The sequence below is a fragment of the Rhinopithecus bieti genome, unplaced genomic scaffold, assembly GCF_001698545.2.
Source record: "Rhinopithecus bieti isolate Rb0 unplaced genomic scaffold, ASM169854v2 scaffold_35077, whole genome shotgun sequence".
Taxonomy (NCBI): domain Eukaryota; kingdom Metazoa; phylum Chordata; class Mammalia; order Primates; family Cercopithecidae; genus Rhinopithecus; species Rhinopithecus bieti.
The window spans coordinates 90,628-104,939 of record NW_016814799.1 but is presented as its reverse complement, the minus strand read 5'-3'; the positions used below and the strand labels follow the sequence as shown (position 1 = coordinate 104,939).

The 14,312-nt window shown below is 36.8% G+C and overlaps 1 protein-coding gene across 1 annotated transcript in view; it reads right to left on the bottom strand.

Moving 5' to 3' along the window:
• COL25A1 (collagen type XXV alpha 1 chain) overlaps nt 1–14,312 on the bottom strand; it is a 200,755-nt gene that overhangs the window by 97,170 nt on the left and 89,273 nt on the right. The window contains exon 9 of the mRNA XM_017852381.1: nt 850–903. Coding sequence (XP_017707870.1) covers nt 850–903 — 54 coding nt within the window. The remainder of the gene's footprint in view (nt 1–849; nt 904–14,312) is intronic.

Sequence of the window (14,312 nt, the reverse complement as noted above, 5' to 3'; positions counted from 1 at the left end):
CAGGAAAACAGCTAGAGTCCCAAAAGGAATATTTTCTTTCCTCTCCTGCAGGACAAAGGACAGGTCTATAAATTTAGGGTCTGTCCTAGGCGCCTGTCAATAGCAAATGATCTGTAAAATCAGCTGACAGGCATCTGTGGGTAGGAATACACACCAGCACAGCTGATGGGATTAGACATTAGTTTTGTACTTCAAGGGATGTTCGCTCATCAAAGGATTTGGGATTTGGCTGCCTGCTTGATTTAAACTAAATTGTCACCAATCTTTTTATATTTAACTGATTCAATTTTTTTTTTAAGAAACAAAGAAAACTTGGAATAAAAAATCTTCATTACATTTTTTCCCTATTTAGTAATTCAGACTACATCCATTTTTAAATTTTAAACATCTTTAATCTGCCTTCATCTGATTAACTGGTTACGTTGTGTAAGAGTTGGAGGTGGCCAAATCTTGGGGAAAAGCCATAGTGAATGTCATCTTTAGTAAAGCATATGTAAATATCAAAATTTCAGGCAATATGGACATGACCTATGTTTTTATATACCCATTAAGTGGTAAAATGACAACAGTCAGATTTGAAACATAGACCTACTCATGTTATTTAAGTATCCCAGAATAAAATGTTAGACAATCACATCCCATTTATTTTCTGCATTTAATACTAATGAGAATCACAAATGTAATTAATTCATTAGTAACAAAGTTCTATACTGTAGCATATTATACTATTCACAAAATACCCATTTAAGTATAACTGGTGAGATTGTTAAAAATTGTATTAAATAATAGCTTATAATTTCCTGACAATTCATGTGTCAGATGATTCTGCTTGACTTTATTTATACTAACCTTTGGTCCTGGTATTCCATTCTGTCCTACTGCTCCAGGCAACCCGGGCTCACCCTCAAAACAGAAAAATAGATACTACTAAGTAAAATAGACAAAATCAATACATTACATGGATCATTAGAGGACACAGCCATCTAATAATTCTCTAGAAACAGATAAAGAATAAGTGACTATTAGTTTAAATTCAAGTTAGCTTCCATGGTCCAAAATGCTGCATGTAATGGAGCAAGGATACAACGGGGTTAATTTCCTTTGTTCAGTCTTATCATCATTAAGAAAACTGAGGCAACTTACCAGTGGAAATTAATATCTAGCATGTTGCTGGGTACATTGTGAACATCAAATAAATATTTTTTGAATGAGTAAAAGACATCTGAAAATACAAGACTCTCTTGGCAAAAAACTTTTAAGTGATTCATCAGCTCAGAAAAAGAAAGAATAAATCATTCTGTTTTCACATTAGACTTAAATGAACATTTACAAACCTAAATCTTGAAGAACGCACACATCTTTGAACACCTACTTAATTCATTTAGACACACTGACACAAAAGTAAACACTAAAATAGCTTTGGTTTTCTTTCCAATTTTATTATAAAAAGAAGAAGAATAAAACATTCAGACTTATGGATCTCATTGTCATATCGAGTGATACGCTTTTGGACAAAAGATGATGGCTATCAGACTAGAAAAAATTTCCTATTTCAGAAAGATGATGATGTTTACCAGTCTTTCAAGATTCTGAACCAGCAATTGTTTTCCAAAGAGGCAAAGCTCCCTGAAGTGCCCAGAAACAAGGAAAAGATACTTTGGCCCTTTATGCTTCCATGTGTCTCAAATTTACAGCAATTAGAATTCTGTTCTCATTTTAAAACATTCTGAAAGCCCTTCACTGTGTGCCCCAATTACTGGACAACTTTCTTCTTTCCATTGAGGCCAGCAAAGTTGCTCCTTAGTTGATTTTTTAAAAATAGACTTTATTGTTAGAGCAGTTTTAGGTTCACTGCAAACTTAATTGATTTTTGAGAATGTTTTCTAAGTCACCTGGAGGGCAGGAATTCTGTCACTTTTACATTTGTGTTCTCAGCTTCAAAAACATGTATGTTAATAATAACAGTAACATTTCTTAAGTGCCAGGATCTTTATATTCATTGACTCAATTCTCACAAATTTCCATGAGGTAGGTACTATTTTTATCTCTATTTTACAGGCAAAGAAACTAAGGCACAGAGAAGTTAAGTAATTTGTCCAGATTTATATAACTATAGTCAGGACTTGAACCTTCATGGCTTAAGAAGTTATGCTCTGGTTTAAGAAGTTATGCTCTTAACACCATGTTACACTGATAAGTGAATGAATGTTATCTAGGAATTGGGAGAGAGTAGATGATGAATATTTCTATCTTAATTATTATTTGGTTTATAGTCCCACTTATAAATGACTGTCAGAATATATAGAAACCTGAATTAAATATAACCTACATAGAGATGATTTTTTTAATATCTACCAGAAAAATTAAGCAATGTGAAGCTTGTGGTGTCTTTCTAGAATAGCAAAAAGTATTTTACTATTATAGTGGATTATTAAAATTGCTAAAGTCTTAACCTCCTGGAAAAAAATTCTGCTTCCTATATAAAGTCACACTGTAATTGTAACTCTTGCACTTTCCTTGGTAAAATGGGAAAAAATGTTGACTTAGAATAATGATGGTCATTACGGGGAAATTTTGATATGCCATTTGTATATAACAAAGGATAAGAACTTGGAAACAGAACACATCCTGAAAAAGGAGTATCATTTACTGTGCAACCAGAAAAAGACCTATGGAGTCTGCTTGCTTCAAAGAATCCACAACAGGAAGCACTAATATCATAACTCACGGTTTAATGCAAATAAGAGATGCCGCCAGGAAACAATGCAAACTTTGTTTAGACTTTCAAAGAATGACCATGGTAGCAGAGTTATTTTTTAAAAAACTGGTTAAGCCTCTGGAACAGGACAAAAATTCATGCTGAGATTTTGAAGCAAGGAAGAGAAATGTTACTGAGGTATCTGCATAACATTCTCCTTAATATATGAACATTGAGGGACTAAAGCTTGATCTCCCTTTTCTCTTTGATTTTTTATGTTGTTAATCTTTAACATAAAAGGCAGCAAAAAATGGTACCTGTAATCCCCATTGCTCTATAATAATTGTTTTCATTTTGTCCCGTCTCCTTCTGGTCTTTGTTATTTACGGTTACATATTTTCAAGAAATTGTAAACATATTGCATAGCTCGATGTTCTGATTTTTTAAACCTTTATACGCACATTTGTTTTCACACAGTATTTGTGAACACTGTCTTGTGAATAGTTTAATCATCTATCAAAGTCAGGTGTGATCATTTGTTTAATCAGTCCCACATTGTTGAATACTCGTGTTCTTCCAGTTTTTACTATTAAATATAAACTAAAATAAACACCTTTGTAAATATACTCATATTTTTCTGTCAAATAATTTAATTATGATAAATTATCCAAATTTGTTTTATTAGTCAATGGAAACATTTTATGGCACTAACTGCATACTTCTAAATTGCTTTCTAAAAGAGTTCTGAGTTTTATTTGCTTTTATAGGCACTTTAAAAATTTTTTCATAGGCATTGCTTTTATAGACATCCACTCTGTGTTACTTTTCACAACTTTTACAACAATGGTTTTCACAACAGCATTGAATATCACAATTTTAATTATTTTTGTGGCTATTTTAATATGCACAAATGAGAGCTTACTGTTGTTCAGTTTTAAATTTTTACTTGTAAGCTTAAATATTTTCTGATGGGTTCATAATTTAAGTAGGTATTCACGAAATTTTACAGCTGAAAAGTGAATAAAGCTAGAGGAAAAAATGACTGATAGCATTTTACCTTTATAATAGTTATATCAAGCAACACATACTCCAAGTTAGATTAAGGGACTACAGAGCATTCTGTTATTGTCCACACTTAGTTTCCCAGGTTCTGTGCAAAGAATATAAAAGATAAACCACTGTACAAGTCTGAGTTTTGTAGCCAAGCTACAGGAGTCTGTAGATGCTGATTATTCAACTAACAGTGAAAATTTACTATATGTTCTATATATAGTAATATATAGAATTGGTAATGTGGTAATGGAATAGGAAGGAAATTATAACACAGCATGAGAAGTGCTGTGATTGGGATAAGTGCAGCATGCTCTGGGGACAGATAAGAGGGTCATCTACCTGAACTCAGTGATAACACCTGAGCTTGTTCCCAAGGGAAATGGGGTATTTGACCAGAGGGAAGGAGGACATTTCAAGGCAGAGAGCAGTTTCAACAAAGGCCACTGGACTGAGTGTTTCCTGAGACATAAAGATGAAATAGACATGACAACTGCCTGTGCCCAAAGAGCTTATTTTTGAGTGGGGGAAATATATACATATATGTATACATATACACATATACATATACACATTGGGGGCATCTAATTGAGTTCATGAAACATTTTTGGGGGAAAGTTTTCTTACACTTCATGAAGTAAGAAACATAATAAATAGAAATCAATGAGAAGTCTTATTGAGGAATAAAGCATACATCTTGTATTAATATCTTTCAATATCAGGACAAAAATTATTATCATGAATCCTCTAAATAAAGTTATCATGATGTTACACTATTACATGATAGTGAACATGTACATATACAGAAAAATATATCAGAAAAGTACAAACAAAAAAAATGGGAACCAGGTTGTGTGTGTGTGTGTATGTGGGTGGGGGGAGCTGGTCTCATGTTTGTTGCACAATCTATCCATCTATTTCTGAACACATTTCATACTTAGAACACTGAGGGTATTCCATAGATGGTAATAAAGAAAAACGGCAGCTAACATCTTAACCACAGGTAGATTAATGGGGTTTTGTCTACTATACTTTAAATTTAAAGGCTATTCCCAGTATGACCATTCCCAAACGGCCATTTCCATTTTGGGCTGAAAACAAGTTGGACTGACTTTTAAGAAGGATGGCTTGCTGCTTTCATTTTTTTTTAAAAAAAAAAATCCAACTCTTTTGGAACTCTAATGTAAAACATCACTCACGGCCATTACAATTATTTTAGGTACTGTCATTCAAGGGCAACTTGAATGAATAGTTAAGGATAAAAAGAAATGTGGTTTTCTTACAAATACTGAGTGCTCAAAGGAAGTATGTCATCTAGCAGTAATATTGCTCATCATCACTTCAATCACGATAGATTTCCTTTCTGGAAATTGGAATGAGAATAGAATGGACCTACACGTTACACCTGGAAAATGAGCAGTGTTTAAACCTATGTTGTCCAATTGGTACCACTAACCACAGGCAGCTATGGAGCAGTGGAAATGTGGCTAGTCCTAATGGAGATGGATGTAAGTGCAGAATACAATTTTAAAGATTTAGTAGGGAAAAAAATGTAAAATATCTCACTAAAAATGTGAATATTATTATTCTTGAAATATTAATTCATATCATGTTAAAATGATACTTTTGAATAGACACTGAGTTTAAAAACTATATTATTAAAATTAAGACTACTTCTTTTACCTTTTTCCAATGTGGTCAACTTAAAAATTACATATGCAGTTTGTATTTGAGGCTTGCATTATATTTCTGCTTCTAACGAGCATTGGTTTAAACTATAAAAGTATTTACTTATTAGAAGACATCATGAACCAAAAGCCTTTAAAAGCAAGGAAGGAGTACTATCAGTATTAAAGCAAGTCAACATACAGCAAGACTTCAAAATGGAGACTCCACTCCATTGCATATGTAGTTAAAATGCACCAGAGAACTCTGCCAAGCTGGAGCAGTATGTGGCGGGTGGAAAGACTAGAAGCAAGCTCCGGCTCAGGCCAGAGTGGCTTTTGGAGGGTCCAGGAGATCAAGTTCTTGTATGTAACATGGCACAGCTGGTCTCTGTACTGTCTGTACGGTAAGCTAGTGGTTAGAGGCTGACTCTAGGGACCAACTAAAGGAGTTCTTTGCCACCCACCAGCTTCCAACATTCTCTTAAAAGCAAGTCAGACATAGAGCTCCTTCACTCAGTTCTCTGCAAGCCTGTCCCATCTCATTCAAAATAAGAGCCGACATCCTTACAATGGCCCCAGTCCCACATGATCTGACTCCTGCTGCTCCTCTGACCTCCCTTCTGCTGCCCCCTCACATACTCCAGCCACACTGAGCCCCATCCCCACCTTGCTCCAGTGTGGAAAGCAGCCGCCTGCCCAGGGCCTTTGCACCTGAGCGTTCTCTAATAGACCTCCTATGTTTTTTCCTCAGATAGCCATAGGATTGCTCTCTCACCTCCTTTAACTTTGAATCAAGCATCTCCTTACTACAGGGGTTACCCCTGAGTTTCCCCCACTCCCCTAACCATATCACCACTCCCTGTAAAGGTACATGCCTGTGCCTTTCTCTATTATACCAACTGCCACCTAAGATACAACTTTGTGTTTCTTTTTGGTCTCCCGCCATTAGGACTTTCAGGTTTGGCAAACAAAAATATAGGAGACAGAGTTACATTTAAATTTCAGATAAATAATGAATCATATTTTAGTTAAATATATTCCAAATATTAAAGGGGACATAGTCATATTAGAAATTCTCAGTTGTTATGTGAAATTCAACTTTAATAGGGCATCTTATATTTTATCTGACAACCCTATTTTCCATTCCCATACCCCCATCACCACTAGACTATGAGCTCCTTGAGCAGAGGACTTGGTCTATTTTGCTCATTACTCTTTCACAGCACCTGTTAAAACCACTCACACATAATAGCTGTTCAGTACATCAGTGTTAGAGGAATGAATGAATATAGGAGAATCAAATGCATTAAGCCTACATGAAGATGTGAAGCACTGAATAGGCCAGGTAGGAAACGAGACAGCAAGGCTGCCCAACTGGGAGTTTGGAAAATAATATAACTGTCATGGCAAGAGATGGCTCTGTCTCAGGCACCCGCAAGGCAGCCACCATGGGAAAAGAGAAGGGAGCAAGGAAAAGATGGGAGAAATGTTAACTCTGCAGTGGCACACCTCCAAGTCGTGCCCAGATCAGTCTGAATCGCTAGGATTGAAGGACACAGGCCCAGCATGGGGTAGAGTGTTGCGAGGTGAGTGTGAATTAGAAGAGGAGTCTGTGAAGGGCAGGGTGACAGCAATGAGAACGTCAATGGCTTCCAAGAAAATCCCTCCAGGACTCTGTTGGGGGTAGGGTGTTTACCTAGAGGACTAAAGGCTCCAGCAATTCAGCCTGTGGGTCCAGAGCCTGGGGCATTGTTGATGTTTCCATGTACTGCTCATCTCTTCCGTCTGCTTCTTCCTTCACCCCCAGTGCCTCAGGTGAGGGGCGAGAAGTAGCTGGGATGATGCTGGTTCTATAAATTTTCATGTCATCTAAAGTTCCCCAAAGACCCTCTCAGAATTTACACAAGTGTCATCATTTACTCCATGAACTCACTAACATCTGCTTTTCCCTAAGCAGGAGCACTCACAAAACAGTGAAATATTTTAGTGAAAGGAGCCAAGCCAGTCATTCTTAACAGAGGAAGAAACATTCAGAGAGAGGAAGTAACTTTTCCAGAGACAAAGAGCCATGAAGAGGTAGATGTGAGATTACAACCCAGGTCTTCTGATTCCTCATCTTGTGTTTCTTCTATTCAAGCAGCTTGTGTCTAAAAACATTATTCAATTTTATCATGTTTCTTTTCTGTTTAATTTTCACATAAAATAGTAAAGTGGCTTTAGAACACTAATACCAGCCTAATACCATAATACCAGCTGTTCCACATAATAGCTGTTCAGTACATTGGTGTTAGATGTACTGAACTTCCAGTTCTATGACAAAGAACAAATTGCTTATGCTTCCATTCGGGCTGTTTTTCTCTTGTAAAGTGTGTGGGGCTGAATCAAATATTTGCTTTCTTCCAACTCTAAAGGAGTAAGATTTATTACTATTACTAGTTGTTGCTGTTGCTGCTCTTGCTGTTGTTGTTGGACTAAAGGTGTTACCTGGTCATTCTTTATTTCTTAGAGATCTGACTAAATTTGGCTCAAGTCTAAGACTTGCTTTTTCCGGTCCCCTGCTCAAGCCTTGCATCTATACATGTCTCTGCTTTGCCCTACACCAATTCAGGTGGTTCAGTCAATTCTTCACCAGTTTCCTCAAGAATTCCTCTCTGCAGGAATTTCATGAATTCAAGATTCACTATTTGGTACTCTCAGGAAGGCGTCATCACGGAGCTGAATCTGTCTTCATCTTACTGGCTTCTCCTCTCTCCCTCTTCCACTTCACTGTCCTCCTTCTTCCCTCCCTCCTAGACCATCTTAGGAAATCGGCTTCTCTCTCTGTGCAGCAGTTCTGCAGTCTTTAGCTCCCACTTGCATCCCCAATCCCTGATTCTTTTTCTTTATCATTCCTGGAAGCACAGGAAGCTGTGTAACACACAAAAGTAAAAAGAGAAAACCCCTAGCCTGGACAATTAGGTTTGCCTATGCATCAGAGAACTGGCATCCCTACTGAGTTATCTAAACAGCAAACTTCCTCCCTAAAATTAGAATCGTGTAACCGCCCAATGGGCTCATCTTGCCCGCTGCCCAGACAGAGCCAATTTATCAAGACAAAGGAATTGCAATGGAGAAAGAGTAATTCACACAGAGGTGGCTGTGCAGGAGACCAGAGTTGTATTATTACTTAAATCAGTCTCCCCTAAAACTCAGAGCTCAGAGCTTTTAAGGATAATTTGGTGGGTAGGGGCCAGTGAATTGGAAGCGCTGATTGGTTGGCTCAGAGATGATATCATAGGGAGTAGAAGCTGTTCTCTTATGCTAAGTCAGTTCCTGGGTGGGGGCCACAGAACCTGTTGTCAGGTCGAGGTGTGGCCATCCAGTTAGAAATGTAAAAACCTGAAAAGACGTCTCAAAAGGCCAATCTTAGGTTCACAATAGTGACGTAACTTGCAAATCTTATGACCTCTGGAATAACGACTGGTAATATTTAGAATTCCAGCCCCTCTCATCCTTACTCGGTGGCTGGTGGTCTTTCATTCATTTTACAAGAACAGTTTAGCTTTTGGGAAGGGCTATTATTTAAACTATAAGTAAAATCCAAGACTAGTTCAACCTATGCCCAGGAATGGACAAGGACAGTTCAGAGGTTAAAAGCAAGATGAAGCTGGTTAAGTATGATATCTTTCACTGTCATAATTTCCTTAGTTATAATTTTGCAAAGGCAGTTTCAATCTCTTTGTCCACATTGGTAATGTGAATACTAAATAGTAGAAAAGCAGACAAGTATATCAGCCAGGAACTTAATACAAATACTCTCTTTCAGGTAATTTGCTGAAATGGGTCTTAAACTGTTTAATAACTAAATTTAACCTGGTGACCAAACCTTCCTTATGCTTTTTAAAAAATTACAAATGTTGGCCGGGCGCAGTGGCTCATGCCTGTAATCCCAGCACTTTGGGAGGCCAAGGCGGGTGGATCACGAGGTCAGGAGATCGAGACTATCCTGGCTAACATGGTGAAACCCTGTCTCTACTAAAAATACAAAAAAAAAATTAGCCAGGCGAGGTGGTGGGTGCCTGAAGTCCCAGCTACTCGGGAGGCTGAGGCAGGAGAATGGCGTAAACCCGGGAGGTGGAGCTTGCAGTGAGTGAGTCGAGATCTGGCCACTGTACTCCAGTCTGGGTGACAGAGGTAGACTCTGTCTCAAAAAAATGAAAACAAAACAAAAAAACAAAACAAAAAAAAATTACAAATGTCTAAAAATGATAAATAAGAAAACATGATAGCTGTATCAATAATATAACAGTATGAGGTGTTTCAGAAATAAGTCTTTTGGTTAACACTTTTAATTTTAGATTTTCATACTGTTCATGTAGACAGAAATATATACAATACAACTTGAACAAAGGAAATGTAATGCAGAGAGATAGTTAGAAGTTTGCGGGGGGTGGGTGGGGTCATGAAAGATACTAAATTGACTTTATCTGGGTGAAATTTACATAAATGAGAGGAATTATTTGCCTTGAGGACACTCACAAAATCTGAAGGTCTAAGTAGGAGTATGCATGGTCACATGGAAGACTCCCCCATTCCACTCCCTGCCTGATAATTTCCTCCTTTCTCTTCCCATCCTCTTTGTCTCTCCAGCCCTAGTTCTCTCTAGGAAGTGCCTTGGGGATTACATGTGAACACCACAGCCTCCAAGCCCTGCCCACAGCTCCTCATCAACAATGCTCCACAGCCACCCATAGGCTTAGGGGTGCACGTGCCAGCAGGATGGTCCACTCTTTAGAATACAGATCTGGGGAGGGCCCAGTACTGACAATGGACTTAAGACAGATGAGGCAGCAACTCTTGGCTTCCAGGTACCTGAGACATGATCTGGAAGTGGGAAGACAAGACTATGGGCAGGCAAGTCTCCTTGGCCCTATGGACTCCTCACTTATGAGGAGGGTGATACTACAAGATGGACAAAGGAGGCTTAGAAGAGAAGCACTGCTCGCCTGCATCCAAGGGAAGCACTACCCAGTGTCCCCTTTTAAAATAACATGAAAGATGCAAAAGTGAGCCCAAACCAGCCAGAGAGCATGATGCCACAGAGAGTTCTGTTTTGAATATAAAAATATTATCCTCAATGTGTACTCTTACGGGGAAAAAAAGATTAAGAATAAAAGCTTACGGGATAGGAATATGAAATATCAAAATGGATGAAGGGGGTCATATGGAGTGAGTTTCTTAGGGCTGGGAAAAGTCAGATACAGCAGTTTTTCAGCTCCCTTCTGTTACAATAATCTCTTCTAAATTAGGCAATTCGTGTGTATTACAACTTTCCACTGGACTGGGATCATGAGAAAAGAAGTTTCAGCAGTAGTGGCCAATCCTCATCTGACATTCCCCTGGCAAGAGGTTGAGGAAAAGACCTCTACCCACGTGTCTCCAGTCAGAAAGGAGCTCAACAGAGTTGTTGCGTATTTTGGGAAAGACACTCTTTCACCCTCTGAATGTAGATATGAAAGAATGCAGCGCCAGGAGTGATTGGCAGCCACCTTACAACTGAGAGGAAAGCAGGAACTAGGTTGACAGCAGGAACATGGAAGAAGGGCCAAGAGATGAAGGAACCTGGGTTCTTAGTGATGAAATTTAGTTGTCAGAACAAAGCCAAGCTGAAGACTGCATTAGCGCTGGACTTTCAAGCTCATGTGACTTAAGGAAATACCTTTATTTTTTCACCTGGTTCTCTTAGGTTTCCATGACTTGTAACATAATGTGTTCTTGAAAACATATCCATTTTTAAAGTTTTAAAACCCAGCTAATTCTTTATTTCCTAAAGTATAGTTTTTAAAGATACTGTGTATAGTTTGAATGATAAATTATTCTTTCTCTTGGAAAGAGAATGTGTTTAATTATTAATAGAAATTTTAAATGTTTATGTCCAAGTGGAAAAATTCTAAAGGTCAATGAAGAGAATGAGATAATACTTCTTACTGATACTCATTTGGACACCTAAGAGGTTTCTGAATCATGGAGGCATTAATGCCTCCAATTCAAAGAGGAAAACAATCTACTGTTATTTAACAGTCTTTTAATAGGCAGTTACATGTATTACTTCCTTTATCTTTTCTGATTAAACTTAGAGGTGAACATTATAATCCCTATTTGAAAAATGAGGAAACTAAGGCTCAGAGAAGGTAAGCAATTTGTCCGAGGTCATACAAACACTGAGCAGCAAAGCTACGATTTTCTGAATTTAAAAATCCACACTCTTAACCATTACCGTGCAGTGGAAGCAGAATGCCTGGCTCTTAAGTTCTACTCTGCCACTAACACTTGGATGACCTTGGGCTTCTTTTACTCTTTCTGCACCTCAGTTTCCTCATTAAGAAAATGGAGATAATCATAGTGCCTATTTCACAGAATTGCTATGAGGACTAAATGAGCTAAGATGCCTGTAACACTTAGGACGCTGCCCAGCAGGTAATAAACACTGGATACATTTTAGTAAATATGATATACTGCTTCTGTTCTCTGAACTAGGCAGAGAAGACAGAGAAGAGGATCCTGAAAGGAATTCAGTTTCTCATAAATGAATCCCACCGATGCTGTCTCACAGTTGGATCATGGCTACCTCTTGGCCATGTGGCCTGGCATCAAATAAATGGTACTGGGTAGATTTCACCTGTTATGATTTTTGACAATAAATTATAACATTGCAGTCTTATTTTTAACACAAATCTCAAAATCAAGAGTATCAGAGATCAGACCTAATGATACAAAAACAGCGTATGTGGTTTATATTGATTTAATATTTTAGTAGTCAGAAATTTTAAGGAGAAGTTGTCCATGATGAATACAAAAACCCTATAGTGATCAATAATATCAACAATACGGTGTTTTAGGAACAGAATTCTAAGACCAAGGTTATCTATAGTTTGAATTTTAAATATTGTGACATGGTGATAGCTCCCCTTCTTTTGCCAACTCCCGTTTATACTGGGAGCCTCACCAAAAGTCTCCGATTTGGGGAAGTGCTCTTACTCAGTCCTTTGCACTGGGCCAGGGAGCCCTGTGCTTTTCTGTTATAATACTTCACAGTATTCTAATTTAAAAATCTACAGAGTTTTCACATAATTGTTCATTTAATCCCCCTACTACCCATTAGCCTAGAAATTCCATGAGGTAGAGACAGCTGTAAACCCAGTGTTCAGTTGGTGCCTCACACTAGGTAAGGGTTAAATAAATAGTTGTTGAATGAATGATCGAGGAAATTCATAAGTGACTCAAAGAGTATATTTAAGGGAAATTACTTTATAAAGCTTTTCCCAATTATGGATACAATTTAATCAGAGGTAATATGTCAGTATTTTTGTGATTTCTTCTATAAAATGCAGTGTCTTTTACATTAAAATAGAAAAGAATGGATTTCATGATGTCATAATTCATTCATAAACATTTGCTTCACTGTTTTTCTGTTTTGCAGCAGCGAGTGAGAAGCTTTACTTCCTCAGCTACCCCTTTCTCTCACCAATCCCAATCCTTCAACAGTTTATTCTTCCTTCTCCCAATATTTTCATTTGCTAGAATAATAACTGGTATCAAACTTTACAGTAACATGCCTAAAAAAGTCGGGAGGAAAGTGGTTTTAAAGAAAATCTTACTATAATAGTTTTATTTCAAGCCAGCAGGAAAAAACCTCCTTCAACTAACTTTTGTTTTCCCCTAAAGACACCCAAAATAATTACATGAAGAAAAGAAATATCTTGTGTTCTGCTTAACAAATAAAATTGAGTGAAAATATCTTTAAGAGTAGAGTAGGTTTTGTATAAAAATGGCTGAGAATATATAAATCATTCTCAGGAATGGATGAAGTGACTTGACTTTATGAAATATCTGTAACAGGAAATGATGGTGCTTCTTTAAGAAGAAAGCATTCATCCTCTCATTATAGTTACTAGAAGAAAATGGTCATGTACTCTTGGAATTCTAATATATACAATTATTAATGTTAAAAAACTGAAAAATTAAAAAATGTAATTCTCACTTTTAACACAAAAAAGATTGAATTGTTGTAAGATACTTTCCTTGAACTATGAACTAATCTGGAATCATCAATCAATCACTTAATTTAGTCTCAATATCTTTTCTTAAAGTTTAGCATTAGAAAGTCATAAATAAATTGCATAATAAATTACTGGGTAAATTCTGCTAAAGGAAAATTTTAAGCTAATTAACTAGAAAACAAAAACAGCCCTACAACACGTTTAAAACCTTCAGGAATGTAGGTAGCAATAAATATATAAATAAATAAACAAAAATACCTGTGTTTAGTGTTTATAGTAAGTGAACGAGGAATAAAAAATATTGGATTTATTGCATTGTCCACTGCATAGACTTGAATCAATGGCTTAAGCTTTGAAAGTCTGAGAGCTTCAATTTATCTGTTCTCTAAATATACTTACAATAAAAATGCCATTAAAAGTATGCTGTAAAGATTAATGTCAGTGAAGAACTGTGTGACCCAGGTATAAGAGATAAAAAGGAATTTCAAATGTCATAACTATAAACTAATTAAAATTTAATGTTACTTAAAAATCACATAGCTATTTGTGATGGATTCATAGGTGATGCATTAATATCAATTTTAAATTTACGTTATATTTGAAGTTTTAAAATAACAATAAACTCTAGAAAGCACTTAAAATTGCATGAATCAAGATCATCTTTCGGTTTGGAAACAATCCCTATGACTCTGCAGGCCTCAGAAAAATTCTAGCTTACATAGACATAAAAAATTTCATTTTAACCTGAAAATCTTCAACATTATTTTTGTAGTAATCAAGAGACAAGGATGTGAATTAAGAGGAGTAAAAATAGGACTTTGTATGGACTTCATCTGTCTCCAGCTCCTTTTTTTTTTT